The following is a 25,664-nucleotide window of genomic DNA, read 5'->3' on the forward strand; positions in this document are numbered from 1 at the left end:
CAGGCGAGGCATGGCCAGGCAAGGAAAGGCCAGGCTATGCAAGGCCATGCAAGGCCAGGCAAGGCAAGGAAAGGTAAGCCAAGGCCAGGCCAGGCCATGTAGGCAGGGCCAGGCCAGGCCAGGCCAGGCCACGCAAGGCCAGGCAAGGCAAGGCAAGGCAAGGCAAGGTAAGGCAAATCCAGGCAAGGCAAGGCAAGGCAAGGCAAACTTAGGCCAGGCCAGGCCAGGCAATGCAATGCCAAGTAATATAAGGCCAGGACAGGCAAGGGAAGGCTTGGTAAGGCCAGGCCAGGCGAGGCCAGTCAAGACCATTAAAGACAAGGCAAGGCAAGGCCAAGCAAGGCCAAGCAAGGCCAAGCAAGGCCAGGCCATGCCAGGCCAGGCTAGGTTAGAGAAGGTAAGCAAAGGCAGGGTAAGTCAGTGCAAGTCAAGGCAAGGCGTGGCTAGGCAAGGCAAGGCCAGATCAAGCCATGCAAGGTAAATCCAGACCAGGACAAGCAAGGCAAGACAATGCAAGGCAAGGCCAGGACAGGCCAGGAGATGCAAGGGCAGGCAAGGCAAGGCAAGGCAAGGCAAGGCCGGGCCAGGCCAGGCAAAGTCAGTGACGGCCTGGCAAGGCCAGGCCAGGCAAGGCCAAGCCAATCAATGCTAGGCAAGGCCACGCAATGCATGGGCAGGCAAAGCAAGGCAAGACAAGGAAAAGCCAGGACAGGCAAGGCAAGTCAGTGCAAGTCAAGGCAAGGGAAGATAAGGCAACACAAGGCAAGGAAAGCCAGGCCAGGCCTGGCAAGGCAAGTCATGGCAAGGCAAGACAAGGCAATGAAAGGCAAGACAGAGACAGGCAATGCAAGGCCAGGTAATTCCAGGTAATTCAAGGACAGGTGAGTCCAGGCCAGGCAATCCAATTCAGAGCAATGCAAGGGAAGGGAAGGGAATGCAAGGCCAGGCCATGCCAGGCAATGCAAGGTCAGGTAAGGAAAGGCCAGGCTATGACATGCCAGGAAAAGCCAGGCCAGGCAAGGCCAGGCAAGAGCAGGGAAGGCCAGGCCAACACAGGAAATGCAAGAAAATGTAAGGCCAGCTAAGCCAAGGCCAGTCCAGGCCATAAAGGGAAGGCCAAGCCTGGCCAGGCAAGGCAAGGCAAGTCGAGGCCAGGCCAGGCCAGGCAAGGGAAGGCCTGTCCAGGACTGGCCAGGCAAGGCAGGGCCAGGCAAGGCCAGGCCAGTGAAGTAAAGTAAAGTCAAGGCCAGGCAAGGCCAGGCAAGGCAGGGAAATGACAGGCAAGGCAAGGCAAGGCAAGGCACGGCAAAGCAAGGCAAGGCAAGTCCAGGACAGGCAGTGCAAATCCAGAACAGGCCAGGGAAGGCCAGGTAAGCCCAGGCCAGGCCAAATCATGAAGGCAAGGCCAGGCCAGGCAAGGCAAGGCCATGCAAGGCAAGGTAAGGCTAGGCAAGGCAAGGCCAGTCCAGGACTGGCCAGTGCATGCAAGGTCAGGGAAGGCCAGGCAAGGAAGGTAAGGCCATGTAAGGCCAGGTGAGGCAAGGAAAGGAAAGGCCAGCAAGGCAAGGCAAGGCAAGGCCAGTCCAGGACTGGACAGTATATTCAAGGCCAGGTAAGACAAGGTAAGGCCAGGCCAGACCAGGTAAGGCCAGGTCAGGCAAGGCCAGAGAAGGCCAGCAGGGCAAGGCAAGGCAAAGCAAGGCAATGCGAGTCAAGGCCATGCAAGGCAAGGTAAGGCTAGGCAAGGCAAGGCAAGTCATGTCAATGCAAGGCAAGGCAAAGCTAGTCAAGACAATGCAAGGCAAGGCAAGGCGAGGCAAGGCAAGGCAAGGCCAGAAAAAGCAAAGCAAGAAAATGAAAGGCCAGGGAAGCCAGGCACTGCCAGGCCACACCAGGCAAGGCAAGGCAAGGCCAGGCCAGGCAAGGTAAGGGAAGGAAAGGCCAGGCCAGGCAAGGTAAGGGGAGGAAGGGGCAGACTAGGCAATGTAAGACTAGACAAGAAAAAGCCAGACAAGGCAAGGTAAGGCTAGGCAAGGCAAGACCAGTCCAGGACTGGCCAGTCGATGCAAGGCCAGGTAAGGCTAGGTAAGGCCAGGCAAGGCCAGGTAAGGCCAGGTCAGGTGTTGCAGAATGGCGCCAAGAGCAAGGCCATGGATCCTTAGAAGCCTCGTGCGAGCAAGGCAAAGTGTAGGCCTCACAGGTAACCGGAAACTGGATGTGGGAAGAGAATGTAAAGGAAGCCATGTAGAACTAACCAATAGTGTTGTGACTAGTAGGCGTGGCTAACACCACGCAGATATAAGCGATGTGCTCCACGACTAAAGTAGAAGCTTGCTTATCACCCATATTGGGTTGGCGTGTCTTGCTTCTCCTCGCCGCTAACAGCCTTGCTTTCTCTAGCCTTGCCTGGCATTGCCTTGCCTTGCCTTGGTTGCCTGGGCTGTCCTCCCTAGCCTTACCTTGCCTTGCCTGGCATTGCCTTGCCTTGCCTGGCCTGGCCTGGCCTGGTTTTATATGAACTGGGCAGGCCTGGTTGGTCTGGCCTTGCCTGGCCTTACCTGCCATTGCATTGACTGTCCTGGACTTGCCTTATATTACCTTGCCTTGCCTTGCCTTGCCTTTCCTAGCCTTGCCTTGCCTTGCATGGCCTTGCCTTGCCTTGCCTTGCCTGGCCTGCCCTTGCCTTCATGGCCTGGCCTGGCCTGGGCTTACCTTGCCTTACCTGGCCATGCATGGCCTTGCCTTAACCTATATTACCTTGCCTTGTTTTGCCTTGCTTTGCCCTGCCTTGCGTAGCCTTGCCTGTCGTGGCCTTGCCTTGCCTTGTCTTGCCTGGCCTTGCCTAGCCTGGCCTGGCGTGGCCTGGCCTGGCCTTTTCTTGACCTGCTTGGCCTTGCCTGGACTGGCCTTGCCTTGCCTAGCCTTATCTTGGCTTGCCTGGCCTTGCCTTGCCTTGCCTTTATGACCTGGCCTGGACTTGGCTTAGCTGGCCTTACATGGTCTTGCATTGCCTGTCTTGGACTGGCCTTGTCTTGCCTTGCCTTGCTTTGCCTTTCCTGGCCTTGCCTGGCCTGCCCTCATTTTGTATGACCTGGCCTGGCCTGGCCTGGCCTTTCCTGGGCTTGGCCTTTTCTTGCCTTACCAGGCCTTCCATTGCCTGTCCTGGACATGCCTTACCTTGCCTTTCCTCGGCTTGTGTAGCCTTGCCTTGCCTTGCCTTGCCTGGCCTTGCCTTGCCTGGCCTGGCCTGGCCTTACCTTGTCTTCGCTTGCCTTGCCTTGACTGGCCTTGCCTGGCCTAGTCTTGCTTTGCATTGCCTTGCATTACCTTCCCTTGCCTTGCCTTGCTTTGCCTTGCCTTGCCTTGGCTGGCCTTGCCTGGCGTGCCCTGGTTTTGTATGACCTGGTCTGGCCTTTCCTGGCCTGGCCTTCCCTTGCATTACCAGGGGTTCCATTGCCTGTCGTGGACTTGCCGTATCTTGTCTTGCCTTGCATTGCCTTACCTGGCCTTGCCAGACCTTCCCTGGCCTGGCCCAGCCTTGCCTTCCCTTCCCTTGACTTGCATTGCACTGAATTGCCTTGCCTGGCCTGCCCAGGCCTGGCCTTGCCATGCCTTGCCTGTCCAAGCCTTGCCTGGATTGGCCTGGCCTGGCCTGACCTGGCCTGGCCTTGTCTTTCCTGACCTTCTCTGGCCTCGTCTGGCCTGGCCTTTTCTTACCTGGCCTTTTATTGCCTGGTCTGGCCTGGCCTTCCCTGCTCTTGTCTGGCCTTGCCTAGCCTCGCCTTTCCTGGCATGTCATAGCCTGGCCTTTCCTTACCTGGCCTTGCATTGCCTGGCATGGCCTGGCATGGCCTGGCCTTGCATTCCCTTCCCCTCCCTTGCATTGCTCTGAATTGGATTGCCTGGCCTGGCCTGGCCTCGCCTGTCCTTGAATTACCAGGAATTACCAGGCCTTGCATTGCCTGTCTCTGTCTTGCCTTTCATTACGTTGTCTTGCCTTGCCTGGCCTTGCTATGACTTGACTTGCCTTATCAGGCCTGGCCTGGCTTTCCTTGCCTTGCCTTCCCTAGCCTTGACTTGCACTGACTTACCTTGCCTGGCCTGGCCTGGCCTGGCTTTTCCTTGTCTTACTTTGCTTTGTCTGGCCTTGCATTGCCTGGCATTGCCTAGCATTGATTGGCCTGGCCTTGCCTGGCCTTCCCTAACCTATCCTTGCCTTGCCTTGCCTTGCCTTGTCTTACCTTGCCTTGCCTTGCCTTGTCTTACCTTGCCTTGCCTTGCCTTGTCTTACCTTGCCTTGCCTTGCCTTGTCTTACCTTGCCTTGCCTGGCTTTGGCTTGCCTTGCCTGGCCTGACCTTGCCTGGCCTAGACTTGCCTTGACTTGCCTTGCCTTGCCTTGATTGTCCTTGCCTGGCCTGGCCTTGACTTGCTTTGCCTGGCCTGGCCTTCATTTGCCTTGCCTTTCTTGCCTTGCCTTTATTGGCGTCGCCTTGCCTTGCATTGTCTTGCCTTGCTTGACCTTGCCTGGTCTGGATTTGCATTGCATGGTTTGGCCTGGCCTTGATTGTCTTTGCCTGGCCTGGCATTGACTTGCCTTGCCTGGCCTGGCCTTCATTTGCCTTGCCTTTCCTTTCCTTGACTTGATTGTCCTTGCCTCGCCTGGCCTGGCCTTGACTTGCCAGGCCTGGCCTTCATTTGCCTTGCCTTTCCTTGCCTTGCCTTTATTGGCCTGGCCTGGCCTGGCCTGGTGTGGCCTTGCCTTGCATTGTCTTGCCTTGTTTGTCCTGGTCTGGATTTGCCTTGCGTGGCTTGGCCTGGCCTTGCCTTGCCTAGCCACGCCTTGCCTTGCATTGCACTGACTTGCCCTGCCTGTCCTTGCCTTCTCTGGCGTAGTCTTCCCTGGCCTGGCCTGACCTGGCCTGGCCCTGCCTACATGGCCTGGCCTGGCCTTGGCTTACCTGGCCTTACCAGGCCTTGCATTTCCTGTCCTGGACAGGCCTTGCCTTGCCTTGCCTAGCCTTACCTTGCCTTGCCTTGCCTTGCCTGGGCTTGCATGGCCTGGCCTTTCCTTGCCTGGCCATGCCTTGCCTGGCCTTGTCTTGCCTGGCCATGCCTCGCCTGGCCTTGTCTTGCCTTGCCTGGCCTTGTCTTGATTTGCCTTGCCTTGTATTACTTTGCCTTGCCTAGATTTGCCTGGCCGGCCCTGGTTTGTATGACCTGGCTTGGCCTTTCCTGGCCTTTCCAAGCCTACCCTTGCCGGTCCTGGACTTGTCTAAACTTGCCTTGCCTTGCCTTGTATAGTCTTGCCTTGTCTATCCTTGCCTTGCCTTGACTTGCCTTGCCTTGCCTGGCCTTGCCTGGCCTGGACCTGCCTTCATGGCCTGGCCTGGCCTTGGCTTACCTGGCCTTACCAGGCCTTGCATTTCCTGTCCTGGACAGGCCTTGCCTCTCCTAGCCTGGCCTGGCCTGGCATTGCCTTCCCTGGCCTTACCTGGCCTTGCATTGCCTGTCCTGGACTTGCCTTGGACTTGCCTTGGACTGACTTGCCTTGACTGGCCTGCCCTGGCCTGGCCTTGCCTTGCCTTACCAGGCTCTTGTTGCCTGTCCTGGACTGGCCTTGCCTTGCCTTGCATTACCTGGCCTAACATTGCCTGTCCTGGAGAGGCCCTGCATTGCCTTGCCTTGCCTTCCATTGCCTTGCTTTGCCCTGCCTTGCCTGGCCTTGCCTTGCCTTGCCTTACTTACCAGGCCTTACCTGGCCTTGCATTACCTGTCCTAGACTGTCCTTACCTTGCCTTGCCTTGCATAGCCTTACCTTGCCTTACCTGGGCTAGCATTGCCTGTCCTGGACTACCCTTGCCTTGCCTTGCCTTCCTTTCCCTGGCCTTGTCTTGCATTTCCTCGCCTTGCCTTGTCTTGCCTGACCTTGCCTGGCCTTGCCTTGTTTTGCCTGGCTTTGCTTCTCGTGGCCTTGCCTTGCCTTGAATGGCCTGGCCTTGCCTTGTCTTGCCTTGCCTTGCATGGTATTGCCTTGCCTGGCCTGGCCTTGCCTAGCCTTGCCTTGCTTTGAATTGCCTTGCCTGGCCTTGCCTGGCCTTGACTTGCTTGGCCTTGCCTGAACTGGCCTTGCCTGGCCTTCTGTTGCTTTGCCTTGCCTTGCCTTGCCTTGCCTTGCCTTTCTGTGCCTAGCCTTTCCTTGCATGGCCTAGACTGGACTGGCCTTGCCCTGGCTGGCCTTGATTGGCCTGAGCTTGCCTGCCCTTGCCTGGCCGTGGCTGGCCAGGCCTTGCCTTGCCTGGACTTTCCTGTCCCTTCCTGGCCTTGCCTGGTCTACCCTTGCCTTTCCTGGCATTGCCTGGCCTTGCCTTGCCTTGCCTTGCCATGCCTTGCCTTGCCTAGCCTTGCCATGCCTTGCCTTGCCTTATATTGCCTTGCCAGGCCTTAACTGGCCTTCCATTACCTGTCCTAGACTGTCCTTGCCTTCCCTTGTGTTCCCTTGCCTTGCCTTGCCTTGTCTGGCCTTGGCTTGCCTGGCCTGGCCTTGCCTTGCCTGGCCAGGCCTGGCCTTGCCTTTATGGCCTGGCCTGGATTTGGCTTAGCTGGCCTTACATGGTCTTGCATTGCCTGTCTTGGACTGGCCTTGTCTTGCCTTGCCTTGTATTGCCTTGCGTTGCCCTGATTTTGTATGACCTGGCCTGGCCTGGCCTTACCAGGGCTTCCATTGCCTGTCCTGGACTTGCTTTACCTTCTGTTGCCTTGCCTTGCCTTGCCTCGCCTTGCCTTGCCTCGCTTTGCCTTGGGTGCCTGGCCTTGCCTTGGTTGCCTGGCCTGTCCTTCCCTAGCCTTACCTTGCCTTGCCTGGCATTGCCTTGCCTAGTCTTGCCTGGCCTGGCCTTGCCTTCATGGCCTGCCCTAGCCTGGGATTGCCTTGCCTTGCCTGGCCTTGCCTTCCCCTGTATTGCCTTGCCTTGTTTTTCCTTGCCTTGCCCTGCCTTGCCTGGCCTTGCCCGCCTGGCCTTGCCTTGCCTTGCCTGGTATTGCTTCTCCTGGCCATGCCTTGCCTTGTCTGGCCTGGCCTGGCCAAGCCTTGCTTTGCCTTCCCTTGTATTGCATTGCCTTGCCTGGCCTTGCCTGTCCTGGCCTGGTTTTATATGAACTGGGCAGGCCTGGTTGATCTGGCCTTGCCTGGCCTTACCTGGCCTTGCATTCACTGTCCTGGACTTGCCTTGTATTACCTTGCCTTGCCTTGGCTTGACTAGCCTTGCCTTGCCTTGCATTGACATGACTTGCCTTGCATGGCCTAGCCTTACCTTGCCTTGCATGGCCTTCTCTGGCCTTGCCTGACCTGGCCTTACCTGGTTTGGCCTGGCCTTACCTTGTCTTACCTGGCCTTGCATATACTGTCCAGTCCTGGACTGGCCTTGCCTTGCCTTGCCTTACTGGCCTTACTTTTCCTTGCCTGACCTGGCCTTACATGGCCTTACCTGCCTTGCCTGGCCTTCCCTGACCTTGCATGCACTGGCCAGTCCTGGACTGGCCTTGCCTTGCCTAGCCTTATCTTGCCTTGCATGGCCTTGCCTTGCCTTGCCTCCTTGCCTGGCCTGGCCTTGCCTTCATGGCCTGGCCTCACCTTGCCTTTCCTGGCCTTGCCTTCCCCTGTATTGCCTTGCCTTGGTTTGCCTTGCCTTGGTTTGCCTTGCCTTGCCCTGCCTTGCCTTGCTTTGAATTGACTTGCCTGGCCTAGCCTTGCCTTTCCTGGCATTGCCTGGCCTGGCCTTGCTTTGCCTTGACTTGCCTTGCCTAGCCTTGCCATGTATTGCCTTGCCTTATTTTGCCTTAGCAGGCCTTAACTGGCCTTCCATTACCTGTCCTAGACTGTTCTTTCTTGCATTGCCTTGCCTTGCCTTGTATTGCCTTTCCTTGCCTTGCCTCACCTGGCCTATGCTGGCCTGGCCTGGCCTTGACTGACCTTACCTGGACTTGCATTGGACGTTCGGCACTTGCCTTGCCTTGCCTTGCCTTGTCTTGCTTTCCCTCACCTTTCCTTGACTTGACTTGCCTCTCCTTGCTATCCTTGCCTTGCCTTGCCTTGCCTTGTATTACCTTGCCTTGCCTTGCCTGGCCTGGCATGGCCTGGTTTTGTATGAGTTGGTCTAGCCTGGCCTGGCCTTGCCTTTCCTGTCCTGGACTTGCCTTGCCTTGCCTTGATTTCCTTTGCGTTGCCTGGCCTGGCCTGGCCTGGCTGTATCTGGCCTGGCATTACGTATCCTGGACTTCTCTGGCCTTGTCTGTCCTGGCTTTGCCTGTCCTTCCCTTTCCTGTCCTTGTCTGGCTTGGCCTTGCTTTGCCTTGCTTTGTCTTGCCTTGCCTTGCCTGCTTTGCCTTGCCTGCCTTGCCTTGCCTGGCCTTGCCTTGTCTTGCCTTGCCTTGCCTTGCCTTGCCTTGTCTTGCCTGGCTTTACCTGGCCTTTCATTGCCTGTCCGGGACTGGCCTTGCCTTGCCTTGCTTTGCTTTGCCTTGCTTTTCTTGGCCTTGCCTGGCCTGCTCTGTCCAGGTTTGTCCTGGCCTTGCCTTGCCTGGTCTGTCCCAGTTTGTCCTGGCCTTGTCTTGCCTTGCCTTGCCCTGTATTGCCTTGCCTTGCCTGGCCTTGCAGTGCCCTGATTTTGTATGACCTGGCCCGGCCTGGCCTTACCAGGCCTTCCAGTACCTGTCCTGGACTTGCTTTACCTTGTGTTGCCTTGCCTTGTCTAGCCTTGCCTTGCCTTGCCTTGCCTGGCTTGGCCTTGCCTTGCCTTGCCTAGCCTTACCTTGCCGTGCCTGGCCTAGCCTTACCTTGCCTTGCCTGGCCTGGCCTGGCCTGGCCTGACCTGGTATTGCCTCTCCTGGCCTTGCCTTGCCTTGTTTTAACTTGCCTTGCCTTGTATTGCCTTGCCTTGCCTGGCTTTAGCTGGCCTTGCATTGCCTGTCCTGGACTGGCATTGCCTTGCCTTGCCTTGCTTTGCCTTGCCTTGTCTTCCCTGTCATTGCCTTGCCTTCCCTGTCATTGCCTTGCCTTGCCTTGCCTGGCATTGCCTTGCATAGCCTTATCTGGCCTTACCTGGCATAGCATTGCCTGTCCTGGAGTGGTCTTCCTTGCCTTGCATGGCCTTGCCTTGTCTTGCATTGCCCTGCATTGCCTTGCCTTGCCTGGCCTGGTCTGCACTTGCCTTGCATACCTTGGCCTTGCCTTGCCTGGCCTTACCTTGCCTTGCCTTGCCTTGCCTTTCATTGCCTTGCCTTGCCTGGCCTGGTCTTGAGTTTCCTTGCATGGCTTGACTTGGCCTGGCCTTGTCTTGCCTTGCCTTGTATTGCCTTGCCTTGCCTAGCCTTGATTGGCCTGGCCTGGCCTGGCCTGGTATAGCCTGGCCTTGCCTTGCCTGACCTTGAATGGCCTGGGCTTACCTTAACTTGCCTTGCCCTGCCTTCTATGGCCTTGCCTAGACTGGCTTTGCCTGGCCTTGCCGTGCCTGGCCTTACGTTGCCTGGCCTTGCATTCCCTGTCCTGGACTTGCCTTTCCTTTCCTTGCCTTGCCTTGCCTTACCAGGCCTTACCTGGCCTTGCGTTGCCTGTCCTGGACTGGTTCTTGCCTTGCCTTGCCTTGCCTGGCATTGCCTTGCCTTCTTTGCCTTGCCTTGTATTGCCTGACCTGGCCCAGCCTGGCCTGGCCTGCCATTTCCTGGCCTGGCCTTGCCTTGCCTCGTTTTAACTTGCCTTGCCTTCTATTGCCTTGCCTCGTCTGGCCTTGCCTGGCCTTACCTGGCCTTGCATTGCCTGTTCTGGACTTGCTATGCTTTTCATTGCCTTGCCTTACCTAGCCTTGCCTTGCTTTGAATTCCCTTGCCTGGCCTGGCCTGTCGTGTCCTGGCCTGGCCTTGAATTCCCTGGCCTTGCCTGGCCTATCCTTGCCTGGCCTGGCCTGGCCTTGCCTTCCCTGCCCTTTTCTGGCCTTGCATTGCCTTGATTGGCAAGGCCTGGCCTTGACCTGCTTGGCCTTGCCTGGACTGGCCTTGCCTGGCCATGCCTGGCATAGCATGACCAAGACTGGCATGGCCTGGCCTTGCCTTTCCTAGCCTAGCCTGCCATGCATGGCCTAACCTGGCCTGGCCTTGCCCTAGCTGGCCTTGATCGGCCTGCCCTTGCCTGGCCTTACCTGTCCTGGCCTTGCCTTACCTGCCCTTCCCTGTCCTGCACTGCTACTACTGTATGGGCCTTGCCTGGGCTTTACCTGTCCTTGCATGGACTGGCCAGTCCTGGACTAGCCTTGCCTTGCTTGGCCTTGCCTTGCCTGAGCTGGTGTGGTCTTCCCTTGCATGGCTTGCCCTGGCCTTTCCTTGTCTTCCCTTGCCTTGCCTTGCCTTGCCTGGCCTGGCCTGGCCTGGCCCCTTGTCCCATCCCCACAGGCCCTTGCTCTCCCCACAAGAAATGAGGGCAGATCCCAGGATCATCCCTCGGCAGCCGCAGCGCTCCGCTGCCGGCTCAGCCAGCCCAACTCACACACCGAGTCCAAAGCAGCCACTCTGGGGAAGTCTCTTGAGGTGTTCTGGAAACTCCTACAGCACCCCAAGATCGCCATCGCCACCCACCTCCTTCCACGCTCCTGTGTCCACAGGCGGCACCGGCTCCGAGACACCAAGAGAGGAACCACCAGAGGAGCTGCTCTTGCCTCCTCCATCGGTAGCTTGTGTTCCGTGGGGCAGCTGTCGTCTCCCGGTGCCTCTGCTGGAGGGTTCTGTGGGGTTCTGTGACCTCACACACCTGAACACGGGGAGTTCCAGAATCAGCCACCCCTGTGGTCTCCATGTCCCCAAGGTCATTGTGATGCATGAGCTCTGACTGGGTCCATGGGGTGCCCTGGAGGTGCTGCAGGCATTCTCTGGGATTCTCTAGGGGTATCCCCAGGATGCCCTGGGAGTGCACAGAGACACAGGGCCGTGGAGCAAGCTGCTCTAGTGGAAGGTGTCCCTGCCCGTGCCTTTGGGGGTTGGAGCTGGCTGAGCTTTAAGGTCCCGCCCAGCCCAGCCCAGCCCACTCTGGGATTCCATGATTCTCTGCTGTGCCAATGTCGGTCCCTCTCCACTCCTCGTAGGTGGCCGTGACGCCCTGTTCCATGGCCCACGTTGAGCTGTGACCCCTCGCATGCTCCACCTCCGGACCAAAGGCACTGAGGAAGAGCAGCCCGTGAGGGACCTCCCCGAGCCGGCTGGGCAGAGGCTGCTCCCCCCGCAGCGACTCCTGGAGCACCCCTGGGTGCCCAGTGGCCATGGGCACGATGCTGCCGCCATCACAAAGCCCCAGTGATCTGTGGGGTGGTCTCTGGTGGCTGTAGCCCCTGTTTGAGGCCTCCATTTGTCCCCTGCAGAGCTTGGGTGCATTCCCATGAACCTCCAAATCCCCCTAAACCTCCAGTTCCCTTCCGAACCCCAAATCCCTTCCATTTACTGCCATGGGCCAACAGGGGCACTGAAGAGTCAGGGTACTCTGGGTCAAATGTAACCCCTGGTTTTGGGACACTGGCTGTTCCCCAAATGCCTGCACCACCCCAGGGAGCTTTGGGGAGCTCCCCCAATGCCGAAATCCCCTTTGAACCCCCAAACTCTTCCCCTCAACACATCTCCATGCTGGGGGAATGTTGCTCACCCAAAAGCGACTGAGGGGGCCCTGGGACCCTGGTACATGGGAGATCTCCCAATATAATGTGCCTCCTACAGCTCATTTTGGGGATCCCCCCCTGAACCTCAAAATGTTCCTTGAACCCTCAAATCCCTCTGAACACCCAAATTCCTCCCGCTTGTGTCAATGGGGCTCCCTAGGGCATCCAATGAGATTCGGCTGCCCTGGGATTGATGGACCCCTCAGTCTCGGTAGACAGGGAGTCCCCCAAATAAATGAGCCACCCCAAAGAGTTTTGTGGACCAGCCTGAATTCCCAAATCCTCCCTGCATCCCCCCAAATCCCCCCAAACCCAAAGCCCACAGCTCCAAAGCCGCCCTGGCTCAGCACAGTGGCACAGACTTGCTAAAAAAGGGGTGTTCCGAAAAGTGGTGTTCCCCCAACACCTGCCCTGGGGATCCATCAAGATGCTCTGGAACCCCGAACACACTGGGGGGACCCCAACATTGCTTTCGGTTCAGTAGTGAATTAGGTGGGCCTAAGGGGGTGGATCCCCCAAAAGGGTCACCCCAATAAAGGGGCAAACCAAAACCACACTGCACCCCAAAGGGCCCTGGAGGCACCCAAAGCAATCGTGCTGCCCCTAAATCCTAGGGTAACCCCAAATCTCCCTGAAGCAGCACAAAAGCAGGCAGGACCCCCAAGTGGGGGCCTGGGGCAGCACAAAAGTCACCCACACACTTCCATCACCCCGGGCCCCCCCAGATGAACCCAGGGACCCAAAACCCTGGAGGAGCCCCACCAAACACCCGCCCCCAACTGGGGTACCCCAGAAAAGCTGCTCCCCCCTTCCAATGCCGCCCAGCCCCAAATTGCTCCTCGTTGCCCCCAAACCACACCCCATGGGGCACCCCAGCTCCCCCGTCCCTGGTATCAGGGAGTTGGGGGCGCCAGCCCCAGAGTGGGGGTTGCCTAATTTGGGATGTCCCACCAAAAGACCAGGGAGGTGTGGTGGGGGATGGAGGGCAGGAAGCTCTGCAGAGGGATCTGGACAGGCTGGATCCATGGGCTGTGGCCAATGTGTTGAGGGTCAAGAAGGCAAAGTGCAGGGTCCTGCGGTTGGGCCACAACAACCCCCTGCAGTGCTCCAGGTTTGGGGAAGAGGGGCTGAAAACTGCTCATGGGAAAGGAGCTGGGGGTGCTGATTGATGGAGCTGAACATGAGCAGCTTGTGCGCAGGCAGCCAGGAAGCTCCCAGCATCCTGGCCTGGATCAGCACCAGTGTGGCAGCAGGGCCAGGGCAGTGGTGGTGCCCCTGCACTGAGCACTGAGGCCGCACCTCGAATCCTGGGTTCAGCTCTGGGCCCCTCACTACAAGAGAGACATTGAGGTGCTGGAGCGGGGCCAGAGAAGGGCAATGGAGCTGGTGCAGGGCCTGGAGCACAAATGTGATGGGGAAGGGCTGAGGGACCTGGGGGGGGACCTGATCGCTGCCTACAACTGCCTGAGAGGAGGATGGAGCCAGGAGGGGCTGGGCTCTGCTCCCAAGGAACAAGGGATGGGACAAGAGGAAATGGCCTCAAGCTGCACCAGGGCAGGTTTAGATGGAGCTGAGGAAGAATTTCTCCGGGAAGCTAGGGACCAGGTTAGGAAAGCTGAGACCCAGTTAGAATTCAGATAGGCTCGGGATGTTAAGGATAACAGGAAGGGATTCTTCAGGTATGTAGCAAATAAAAAACAGACTAGGGACAACACAGCCCCCTTCCGGAAGCTCTCGGGAGAACTGGCTACACGGAATTTGGAGAAGGCTGAGGTTCTGAATGACTTCTTTGCCTCGCTCTTCACTGGCAAAGGCTCTGACCACACCACCCAAGTCTTGGAAGGCAGATGCAGGGACTGTGAGAATGAAGACCTTGGGCCCACTGTAGGAGAGGAGCTGGCTCGAGACCATCTTAAAAATCTGAACGTGCACAAGTCCATGGGGCCTAATGAAATCCATGCATGAGTCCTGAAGGAGCGGGCGAATGAAGTTGCTAAGCCACTGGTCTTCATATTTGAAAAAACATGGAAGTCAGGTGAAGTTCCTGACGACTGGAAAAAGGGAACTATAACCCCCATTTTCAAGAAGGGGAAAATGGATGACCTGGGGAATGACAGAGCAGTCAGTCTCACCTCTGTGCCTGGCAAAAGCTTGGAGCATTCTCCTGGAAGGCATGCTAAGGCACATGAAAATCAACAAGGTGCTTGGTGACAGCCAGCATGGCTTCACTGAGGGGAAATCCTGCCTGACCAATTTGGTGGCCTTCTATGATGGGGCTACAGAACTGATGGACAGGGGCAGAGCAGTTGATGGCATCTACCTGGACTTGTGCAAAGCGTTTGACACTGTCCCACACGACATCCTCGTCTCTAAATTGGAGAGACATCAATTTGATGGATGGACCACTTGGTGGATAAAGAACTGGCTGGATGGCCGCACACAGAGAGTTGTGGTCAATGGCTCAGTGTCCGGCTGGAGACCGGTAACGAGTGGGGTCCCTCAGGGATCGGGGTTGGGACCGGTCTTGTTCAACAGCCTGTGGCCGTTACAGGGGGCGGAGTCAGCTGAGGGGAGCGGAGGGGGTTACTCTCCCACCCTGCGCTCTGATTGGCTCCGTGGCGCAGTGCGCGGGGCCAGGGGCTGATTGGCTGCCGTGGAAGTGGGCGGGGCGACAGGAACAGAGCGCGCGTTGGCTGGGGGGGGAAAGGAGGGAGATGGGGGGCGATGGGACCCCTATGGACCCCTATAGAACCCTATGGGGCAGGGACAGGTTCACACCCACTGCTGGCTCCCCCCATGGCTTTATATGGGGGCAATGGCGGTAATGGGGCAATAGGAGCAATTTGGGGTAACGGGGGGCAATGGGGGTAAAAGGGGGGTCTCGGGGTCTCGAGCTCTGCCCCCTGCATCCTGGTACTGGAGCTGCTGCTGCTTCCCCCTCCAAGGGACTCGTAAAGAGACACCCCCTCCATGGTCATGATGGGCGGATTGACTCCACAACTCATTAAAAGTTGTAAAGTAGGTATGCTTTTTATTCAGCGCTGAGACGCACGGGGATAATTCCTCAAAGTCATGCGTACCTCAGTGTTGTTTCCCTCTACATTTATTCTCTAAAGTTATATATATTCATAAGGTTGCACAATACGCCTATACATATTCATGTCCTATCCCTGCTTCATATTATAATGAGCCAGAAGGTCCTCTGCGCCTGTGCAGTGCCCCCTCTGGTCATGGGCAGGGGTCTTCAAGATGAAGTAAATGAGTCTTCCTCTTCTTGCACTTTTCACCTTTTTAGTCCTATGTGTGGCCTTAGAGTTTGGTCAGTGTCCCAGCCGTAAATCCTCTACTTCTCCCCTTTATCAGTAGAGTTTGATCAGTGTCCCAGCCGTAAATCCTCTGCTTCTCCCCTTTATCAGTAGATTCAGGCGTCTGCTTATTAACAGGACCGGAGGTCTCTGTTCTGCTTAGCAGGCATTTACAATAGATAGTCCTTTTGTTTAAACAAATTCCTCTAACCCCCTTGTACAACCCCCCTGTATAAATCCCTTGTACAATGGTCAACCCTCTGTATCAGTCAGACCCTGCAGGAACCCATAGAGACCCCATAGGGAGACCCATAGAGGCCAAACAGAGAGACCCATAGAGACCATATAGATCCACAGCCCACAGAGACTCATAGAGACCCCACAGAGACTCATAGAGACCCATAGAGATCCATAGACACCGCAGAGATCCTGAAAGCGACCCAAAGTGAACCATAGAGACGCCCCGTAGAGACCCCATAGAGACCCCATAGAGACCCATAGACTACAGGCACTACAACCCTGATCATGCAACGCGGCACCCATAGAGCCCCTTTACGGTGGCGCCCAGCCGGGACTACTACTCCCATCATGCAGCGCGGCACCCATTGAGCCCTGTTATGGCGGCGCCCAGTTATGACTACAACTCCCATCATACCCCGCGGCTCCCATAGAACACCATTATACAGCCGCCAGGCGGTACTACGACTCCCATCATGCCGCGCGGCAAGCATAGAGCACCACGAGGGCGTCGCCCAGCCTGGACTACAACTCCCATGATGCAGTGCGACACCCCTGCAGCACCACTAAGGCACTGCCCGGCTTGGACTACAACTCCCGTCGTGCCGCGCGGCGCTCCCAGCGTTTCAATTTTGCCCATCATGGCAGAGCTGGAGTTGCCCTCCGATCCCGAGCTGCGCAGGTTGGAGCCCGCGGGAGCCCCCAGTGGGGGCTTTTGGGGTCCTGGGGGGGTTGGGGTGCTCCTGACCCCCTCTCTTTGTCTCCCCCCCACCTCCAGGCTGTGCACGGGGCCCTGTGCCCCCATCCGGGAGTACATCATGGGCCATGTGCGGCACCCGCGGTGAGGGGGGCACCCCAACATCTTGGGGGGAGGAACCGCAACATCTGGAGGGACCCCAAACCTCGGATCGGTCCCTAAAATACATGGGGGGGGGGTGTGTTCCTATAGGAATGTGAAGAAGATCAAAGGGAACCTGCTGTGGTATCCGCTGCACCCAAAAAAGGGGTGGGGACCCAAAGCTGCCCCCTCTGGGGACCCCCAAGCTCCTTGGAGAGCCTCCAAAATCCCTCCAAAATTGCATTGGGATCCCAAGACCCACCCCAGCACCCCCCAATTCCCCCTGTGACCCCCCCCAACCTCTTTTCTCCTCCCAAATCCATGCACAGGAGCCCCAAATTCCTTTAGGACAACTCTAAATCCCATTGGGATCCCCAGGAACCCCCAATTCCCTCCCATGACACCCCCACCGACCCCCCCCAACTCCTCCTTTAACCCCCGTTTCCTCCTTAACTCGGGGCTCAGGTACCGGCACCTCGAGGAGATTCAGGTTTGGGGGGGGGGAGGGTTTTTGGGGGGCTGTATGGGGTTTTGGGGGGTCCCAGAGGGACGGGGGGGGGCAAGATTTGGGCGGGGGTGCAAATTTCAGGGGTGGTGGAGGGAGAAAAATGGGACTTAAGGATAGGGGGGGTGGTGTCCTCAGGTGACCTTTGGTGTCTCTCCCCAGCGAGGGGCGGGGTCAAGCACGCCTTATATGGAAGTGCATGAGGCCTTGGAGCAGGTAAGGGCGGAGCTTAAAGTGATGGGCGGGGCCGTGGGCGAGGCCGGGGCAGCGGTGCTGGAGCTGGGTGAGTTGACTGGGGGGTGGGATGGGGGGTAAAGGGGCGGGGCTACCGGTCACCTGACCTGAGGCTCTGCCCCCTTAGTTTCCTTGTAGAAGAGGCACTGGGGGCGGAGCGTCGCCGAGGGGCGGAGCTTCGCGCCCTGGGGGCGGAGTCGGCGCAGGAGGGGCTGTGGCTGCGGAGGGAGCGGGCCCAGATAAGCTCCGCCCACTCGTAAGCGAGGAGTGGGCGGGGCTTCCCCATGGGTATCCCAATGGGGGCGGGGGGCAGCATTCCCATGATGCTCTGCGCTTGCAGGGAGCCGGGGCCAAAGGTGGGACTAACGTCGAAATTGGCGGTAAGAAGGGGCGGGGCTTATTGGGAAGGAGGAGGGGCTTATGGACGGGGGAGGGGTCTGAGCTTGGCCACGCCCCCATTGCCCCGCCCGCCCTCCCCCCCAGGCCGTGTGCAAGCTGCGGGAGGAGGCCCTGGAGGAGCTTATGAGGGGTGGGGCTTAGGGGGAGGAGCTTAGGAGAAGGGAGGGACTTAAGAAATGGGGCTTTGGGAGGGGGTGGAGCTTAGAGAAGGGGCAGAGCCAGTGGGCTGCTGGGGGTGTGGCTTAAAGGGGGCAGGACTTCCCTTATAAGGTTCTGAGGGTGTGGCCCCAGGGCACTAGGGAAGGGGCGGGGCTACCGGTGGGTGGAGCCAACAGAGGGGCGGGGTTGCGTCCTCCCTCCATTCCCCGTTGTTCCATTGCAGGAAGGGGTATCCCAAAATCAGCCCTGACCTTGACCCCAACCCTGACCCTGATGCTCAGCCCCCTATGAAGACCCTCATACAGGTAAATGGGGAGACTTGAGGGGCACATTTGGGGGTGCTTTAGGGCTCGGAGCTCCCCATTGATGTGGGATCCCCCCTTTGCACCTCCCAGGACTGCTGGGTGGATGTGGGGGGACTCTGGGACTCTCCACTCCTTGGCTTCCCGCCTGTCCCCCCTGAAGCTCCGGCTCCTCCAGCTGCCGGTGGAGATCCCGCAGCGCCTGGAGGGGGACCCCAAAGCCCAGCAGGCTGCCAGGTAAAACCCTGCACCCCAAAACACCTCCCTGAACCCCAAAACCACCCCTCTGCACCCCAAAACACCCACTTGCACTCCAAAACCATTCCCCCTGCACCCCAAAGCACACCCCCTGCATCTGAAAACACCCCCTCTGCACCCCAAAACCATCCCCCCTGCACCCCAAAACAATCCACTACATTTCAAACCACCTCCCCTGCACCCCAAAACCTTATCCCCTGCACCTCAGAACACACCCCCTGCACCCTAAAACCACCCCCATGCACCCCAGAACCCACACGGCACCGCAAAACAACCCCCCTGCACCCCAAAACCTCCCTATGGAGTCCCTCATGCACCCAAAACCCTCTCAAGGACCCCCTGAATGCGTCCTGCAGCCCGGTTTCCCCCCCTGCACCCCAAAACTGCCCCTGGGTCCTCCCCCATAACTTTTTCCTCCCCACTCCTGAACCTCAGAACCCTTTAGGGACTCTCTCTGTACTTTAAACCCCACTGGGTTTCCTTCTGAAGCGGGTGCTGGGCTCATAGGGGTCCTTAAAGCCCCCCAGATTCTCCCTAAACCCAGTGCTGGGACCTTTTGGGGTGCCCCCAATCCCTCCATGGTCCCTGCAGTCCTTTTATGGTCCCGTCCCCCCCCCCCAAAAAGGGTTCTTGAACCCCTTCGGGCCTCCCAAACTCCCCTCAACGTTTGGCTTTGGGGCCTCATTGCCCCCCAGGTCGATGCTGGAGGCCGCAGGGCTCTCAGGGGCTCGGGACGCCCTGATCAAGCAGGTCCTGGAGCTACGGGGCAGCCCCATGGACTCCCCAGAAGCTGCCCTGGGGCCACTGAGGAGGCAGCTGCAGGAGGGGAAGCAGCGGCTGGTGGGTGCCAACGGGGGAATGTGGGGATTTGGGGGGGGTCCTGATGGGCTTGGGGGGGGCTGGGGGGTGGAATCTGATGGTTATGGGGAGGGGTTGGGGTCCCTAAAGAGTCCCAGCACCACTTTTTGGGAGGGATGAGGGATATCTGGGGGTCCTGGAGGGGGATTTTGGGTCTATAGGGGATGATCTGGGGGAGTTTGGGGCTTTAGAGGGGATTTGGGGGATTCAGCATTGCTGGGAGGGGTAGCTGGGGTTCTGGATTGGTTTGGGGTGAAGGGAGAGGTTTTGGGGAGAAATATGGGGCGATATTTAAGGTGTTTGGGGGTCTTGGGGGGTATTTGGGTCCCTCCCATGGCTTTGGGGTCCCTCATTTCCTTGTGTCCCCCCTCCCCACCCCTTCCAGTCCCGCCGCTGGATCCAGCTCCGGGCTCTGGCCGCATCCAATGGGAAGCTCCGGGCGCAGCTGTGCCCCCTGCAGGCCCAGGTGAGGAACGAGGGGGAGGGAAGTGGGGCGGGGCTTAATGGTGAGTGGGCGAGGCCTCAGAGCTTTGGCCACGCCTCTTTCAGGCCCGAGGAGCTGTGCGGCTCCCCCCAGGGCTGCAGGGGGAAGGGCAGCGGCTGCAGGTAGCGCTGAGCATGCTGGGAAAGGAGAGAGTGCCCCTCCCCCCGAGGTGAGTGAATTGGGGGGGGGGGAGGGTGGTGGGGGAGGAGGGGGAAGGGCTGTGCTGACCCCTCCATTCTCCCTTTAGCCCCGCCCACTGCCCACTGCAGCCAATCAGACCTGCCCTAGGAATGTCAGAGAGTGAGGTGGTGGAGGGGCCATAGACGGGGAGGGGAATTGGAAGGATGTGCCATAGAGGGGGCAGGGGTCATAAAGAGGGGGAAGGCCATAAAGGGGGAAGGGCAATGCGAGAAGGGGACATAAAGGGGGGCGGGGCAATGGAAGGAGGGGACATAGAGGGGGGAGGGGCAATGGTGCCGTTGCTCAGGGGTGTTTGTGCCTCAGCCCCCACAGGGGGCGCTGTTGCGGGCGGCAGAGCTGCAGGGGGAGCTGGAACAGCTGCAGGAGGTGAGGTCAGCACAAGGGGCGTGGTCAGCGCAAGGGGCGGGACCCGGGAAGCCCCGCCCACCCCGCGGTGAGTGAGGGGGACGAGCTGGGGGGTGAGGGTGTGGCCTGCGCTGACCCTGTCCCTTTGCAGCACCCGCGGAGGGCGTGGCCATCGCCGAGCTCCTCCCCCAGCTGCAGGCGCTGTCCATTCGGGTCCAGCAGTGCCTCGAGGGCTGGCCCCACCTCCAGGACGTCATCAGCCAATGGTGAGACGGCGAGGGTGGGTCTGTGAGAGGCCACGCCCACCATGTGTGATGTCAGTCACATTCCCCCTTCCCCCCTCCTTCGTCTCCCTTAGGTGGGAGCAGCCGGCTCAGTGGATACCGGCCACCCCCCCCAGCAACATCCCCTTCTCCCATTGGCTGAAGCGCTGGTCCCAGGCCACCCGTACCCTAAACTTGCACCGCCCCCTCCCCTTAGCGCCGCCCACCAGCGACAAGGAAGGGCGTGACCAGAGCAAGCCCCACCCCTGAGCCTCGGTTTCATCAGATGCTCCTATTGGATGGGGTGCAGGAGGCAGGGCTTGGAGGGGGGTGTGGCCACAAGGCTGCGGTCCTGGGAGCGGAATAGAGTAGGTCCTATAGAAATAGAGCAGTAAATAAAGCAGGTCCTCTGCTAATTACATGTAAATGAGGTTGCACCCATGTTAATGAGATGCAAAGCAGGTCTTGTGTTAATAAATTCGTCCCGCCTGCAGTAACAGCATGTCAGCAGAGCAGAGCCTCCAATAACAATGCACAGATAACATGTGGCCTACAGTAACACATAAATAAAGCAGGTCCTACAGTAACGAAAGTGTAAACAAAGCAGGTCCTGACATACTAAATTCCCTTATAAAGCACGACCTACAGTAACAGCCTGGGAATAAAGTAGGACGTACAGGAATATGTAAATTAGACAGGCTCTATGTTAATGACAGGTACATAAAAGTAGATCCTACATTAAGAACTTGTAAATAAGTTACTCAGTAAAGCGGGTCCTGACATCACAACCACCCCCAATACAGTAGGTCCTACAGGAATGAAACTGTAAATACAACATGTAAATAAAGTAGGCCCTACATTAATAACTCCCTCAAAAAAATGGGTCCTACAATAATACCTCCTCGATAAAGTAGGACCTACAATAAGGGCCCATAAATGAAGTAGGTCCTGCCCCAATACCCTGTCAATAGAGCAGATCCGACAGCAACTGTACATAAAATAGGTCCTACATTAATAAGTGAGTAAATACAGGAGGTCCTGGCACAGCACCATGTAAATACAGGAGGTCCTACAGTAAGAACGTGCAAATGCGAGTGGCTCCATGTTAATAACATGTAAATAAAGCAGGTCCTCCACTAAAAGGACGCAAATTAAGTAGGCCCTCCATTAATAACATGTAAATAAGGAAGGGTCTGTGTTAGTATCATGTAAATAAGTTCAACCTTACATGAACTGCGTGTGAGTAAAGCAGGTCCTACGCTAATTGCATGTAAATAAGGGGGGGGGTAACGATGGTGGGATGAGAAATGGGGAGGGATGGAGGGAGAGGGGGAGAAATGGCAGGAATGTGGGGAATGGGGGTGGGAAAAAGGGGAGGGTGAATGGGGGGCATAAGGGGGGGAGGAGAAGAGGGGACAAATGGGGGGCAGGGGCAAGGAAAAGCCCCATATTCAGGGCCATGGGGGGGGCAGCCGGGACGGGGTTAAATGGGGACACGAGTTGGGGAGCTCAGAGCTGATTGGCTGTTGACTGGGCAACGGTCGCCAGAACGAGGCGGGGGGCGGGGGCAAGGTTGCCTGGCAACGCGCAGCGCGGTGGAAGCTCACTGGCCGTCACCTGGCAACGCAGGGGAAGCGGTACGCGGAGACCCCGTTGCCTAGCAACCAACCCGGAAGTGCGGCGAGCATCACCGAACGGGGATGGGGAAAGGCCGAAATTTGGGAGCTAGGGGGGAAAAGAGGCCTCGATTTCCTGTGAAATCTTTATTTATTGGTTAATTTTCCTTTTTATACAGTCTTAAGGTGACGCCTCCCGCCTTCCCTCCCCTTCCCCCCCTCCCCCCCCCCGCTATTTACATTGGTGTCAACAAGGCTTCGGATCGACCCCCCGCCATCCCCCCATTTTGGAAGCTGAGGGCACCCAGGGGTGCTCCGGGAGTCGCTGCGGGGGGACCAGCCTCTGCCCAGCCAGCTCGGGGAGGTCCCTCACGGGCTGCTCTTCCTCAGTGCCTTTGGTCCGGAGGTGGAGCATGCGAGGGGTCACAGCTCAACGTGGGCCATGGAACAGGGCGTCACGGCCACCTACGAGGAGTGGAGAGGGACCGACATTGGCACAGCAGAGAATCATGGAATCCCAGAGTGGGCTGGGCTGGAAGGGACCTTAAAGCTCACCCAGCTCCAATCCCCAAAGGCACGGGCAGGGAAACCTTCCACTAGAGCAGCTTGCTCCACGGCCCTGTGTCTCTGTGCACTCCCAGGGCATCCTGGGGATACCCCTAGAGAATCCCAGAGAATGCCTGCAGCAGCTCCAGAGCACCCCATGGACCCAGTCAGAGCTCATGCATCACAATGACCTTGGGGACATGGAGACCACAGGGGTGGCTGATTCTGGAACTCCCCGTGTTCAGGTGTGTGAGGTCACAGAACCCCACAGAACCCTCCAGCAGAGGCACCGGGAGACGACAGCTGCCCCACGGAACACAAGCTACTGGTGGAGGAGGCAAGAGCAGCTCCTCTGGTGGTTCCTGTCTTGGTGTCTCGGAGCCGGTGCCGCCTGTGGACACAGGAGCGTGGAAGGAGGTGGGTGGCGATGGCGATCTTGGGGTGCTGTAGGAGTTTCCAGAACACCTCAAGAGACTTCCCCAGAGTGGCTGCCGAGGGATGATCCTGGGATCTGCCCTCATTTCTTGTGGGGAGAGCAAGGGCCTGTGGGGATGGGACAAGGGGGAACGATTTTAACGTGACAGAGAGGGGAGATTGAGATGAGATCTTAGAAGTTGTTCCCTGTGAGGTGGTGGGACAGTGGCACAGGGTGCCCAGAGAAGTTGTGGCTGCCCCATGGCTGGCAGTGTTCAAGGCCAGGTTGAATGGAGCTTGGAGCAAGCTGCTCCAGTGGAAGTTGTCTCTGGCAGTGGCAGGGGTTGGAGCTGGAGGAGCTTTAAGGACCCTCCGAATCCAAACCATTGTGTGCTTCCGTGATATCCTCAAGTCCCCTGGGGGGAAGTGAGTGAACAAGCTGTCTGTCTGCGTTTAAACCAGGACAGCAAGGCAAGGCAAGGCAAGGCAACGCCAGGCGAGACCAGGCCAGGAGATGCAAGACAAGGGAAGGCAAGGCCCATGAAGGGAAGGCCAGGCCAGGTCAGGAAAGGAAAGGCAAGGCCAGTTAAGGCAAGGTAAGGCTAGGCAAGGCAAGGCTAGTCCAGGTCTAGACAGGCCATGTAAGGCCAGGCAAGGCCAGGTAAGGAAAGGCCAGGCAAGGCCAAGCAGGTCAGGGAAAGGCCAGGCCAGGCCAGGCTAATAAAGGCAATGCAAGGCCAGGAAATCACAGGGAAGGCAAAGCCAGGCCAGGCCAGAAAAGGCCAGGCCACACAAGGCCAGGCCAGGCAAGGCCAGGGAAGGCAAGGCCAGGCGAGGCCACTCCAGGCCAGGCAATGCTAGGCCAGGTAAGGCAGGGTAAAGCAATGCAAGGCACGGCCAGTCGAGGGCAGGCAACCCAAGGCCAGGTTAGGCCAGGTAAGTCAAGGCAAGGAAAGACCAGGCAAGGCAAGGCAAGACAAGGCAAGGCAAGCGAAGGCAAGGCCAGGCCAGGGCAGGCAAGGCAAGGCAAGGGAAGACAAGACAAGGCAAGGCCAGGCCAGGCCAAGCCGTGCAAGAGAAGACCAGACCAGGCCAGGCAAGGCAAGGCCAAGCAAGGCAAGGCTAGTCCAGGACTGGCCAGTCTATGCAAGGCCAGGGAAAGGCCAGGTAAGGCAAGGTAAAGCAAGGCAAGGCCCATACAGTAGTAGCAGTGCAGGACAGGTAAGGGCAGGTAACGCAAGGCCAGGACAGGTAAGGCCAGGCAAGGGCAGGTAAGGTCAGCCCAATCAAGGCCAGACAGGGCAAGGCCAGGCCAGGTTAGGCCATGCAAGGCAAGGCTAGGCAAGGAAAGGCAAGGCCAGTCCATGCCAGTCTTGGTCAGGCTATACCAAGCACGGCCAGGCAAGGCCAGTTCAGGCAAGGCCAAGCAGGTCAAGGCCAGGCCAGGCCAGGCCAGGCCAGGAAAGGCCAGGATAGGCCAATCATGGAAATGCAAGGCCAGAAAAGGACAAGGAAGGCAAGGCCAGGCCAGGCCAGGCCATGACGGGCCAGGCCAGGCAAGGGAATTCAAAGCAAGGCAAGGCACGGCCAGGCCATGTCAAGCCATGCAAGGAAAGTCAAGACCAGGCCAGTCAAGGCAAGGCAACCAAAGGCAAGGCAAGGCAAGGCAAGGCCAGGCTAGGCCAAGGCATGCAAGGCAAGTGCAGACCAGGCCAGGCAAGACAAGGCAATGCAAGACAAGGCAAGGCAAGGCAAGGGAAGACCACTCCAGGAAACGCAATGCCATGCCAGGTAAGGCTATGCAAGGCAATGCCAGGCAAGGCAAGGAAAGGCAAGGCAAGGCAAGGCAATGCCAGGGAAGGCAAGGAAAGGCAAGGCAAGGCAAGGCAATGCTAGGGAAGGCAAGGCAAGGCAAGGCAATGCCAGGGAAGGCAAGGAAAGACGAGGCAAGGCCCAGCAAGGCAATGCCAGTCCAGGACGGGCAATGCAAGGCCAGCTAAGGCCAGGCAAGGCAAGTTAAAACAAGGCAAAGCAAGGCCAGGAGAGTCCATGCAAGGTCAGGCCAGGCCAGGCCAGGCCTGGCAAGGCCAGGCAAGATAAGGCAAGTCAAGGGAAGGCAAGGCTAGGCAAGGCAAGGCAAGGCACGGCCAGTCCAGGACAGGCAATGCAAGGCCTGGTAAAGCCAGGGAAGGCCAGGCCAGGCAAGGTCAGGCCACGTTAGTCAAGGCCTGGGAAGGCAAGGCCAGGACAGGTCATGACAGGCCAGGCCAAGCAAGGCAATTCAACTCAAGGAAAGTCAAGACAAGTCAAGGAAAGGCTAGGCAAGGAACGGGAAAGCAAGGCAAGTCCAGGATAGGCAATGCAAGGGCAGGTAAGGCCAGGCAAGGAAACACAAGGGAAGGCAAGGCAAGGCAAGGCAATGTCAGGCATGGCAAGGCCAGGCCAGGCAAGTCATGGCAAGGCTAGGCCAGGCAAGGCAAGACAAGACAAGGCAAGGCAAGGCCAGGCCAGGCCAGGCCAGGCCAAGCCATGCAAGGGAAGACCAGACCAGGCCAGGCAAGGCAAGGCCAAGCAAGGCAAGGCGAGTCCAGGACTGGCCAGTCCATGCAAGGACAGGGAAAGGCCAGGTAAGGCAAGGTAAGGCAAGGCCCATACAGTAGTAGCAGTGCAGGACAGGTAAGGCAAGGTAAGGCAAGGTAAGACAAGGCATGGCCCATACAGTAGTAGAAATGCAGGACAGGTACGGCCAGGTAAGAAAGGCCGGGAGAGCCCCGTCCAGGCAAGGGCAGGCAAGGTCAGGCCAATCAAGGCCAGCCAGGGCAAGGCCAGGGCAGGCCAGGCAAGACAAGGCAAGGCAAGGTAAGGCTAGGCAAGGCATGGTAAGGTAAGGCTAGGCAAGGCAAGGCAAGCCCAAGCCAGGCAAGGCAAGGCTAGGCTAGGGAAGGCAAACTTAGGCCAGGCCAGGCCAGGCAACGCAATGCCAGGTAATATAAGGCCAGGCAAGGCAAC

General features: G+C 58.3%; 1 protein-coding gene across 1 annotated transcript; it reads left to right on the forward strand.

The window, feature by feature from the left end:
- Positions 1–16,033: 16,033 nt before the first annotated feature.
- On the forward strand, positions 16,034–20,403 carry LOC133282214 (uncharacterized; the record flags this gene model as incomplete). Its single annotated transcript, XM_061478276.1, is given in 18 exon segments — positions 16,034–16,074; positions 16,183–16,215; positions 16,537–16,561; positions 16,739–16,859; positions 16,949–17,066; positions 17,151–17,190; positions 17,294–17,339; positions 17,509–17,527; positions 17,592–17,673; positions 17,764–17,795; positions 17,797–17,907; positions 18,624–18,768; positions 19,172–19,252; positions 19,336–19,439; positions 19,518–19,575; positions 19,775–19,904; positions 19,968–20,082; positions 20,175–20,403. Coding segments are annotated over 18 exon segments (1,476 nt in total), but the record flags the coding sequence as incomplete, so codon positions are not given.
- Positions 20,404–25,664: the final 5,261 nt, after the last annotated feature.

Source organism: Pezoporus flaviventris, unplaced genomic scaffold, assembly GCF_033815535.1.
Source record: "Pezoporus flaviventris isolate CSIRO_AGI_PZ_B2104156 unplaced genomic scaffold, CSIRO_AGI_Pfla_v1 ptg000116l, whole genome shotgun sequence".
Lineage (NCBI taxonomy): Eukaryota > Metazoa > Chordata > Aves > Psittaciformes > Psittacidae > Pezoporus > Pezoporus flaviventris.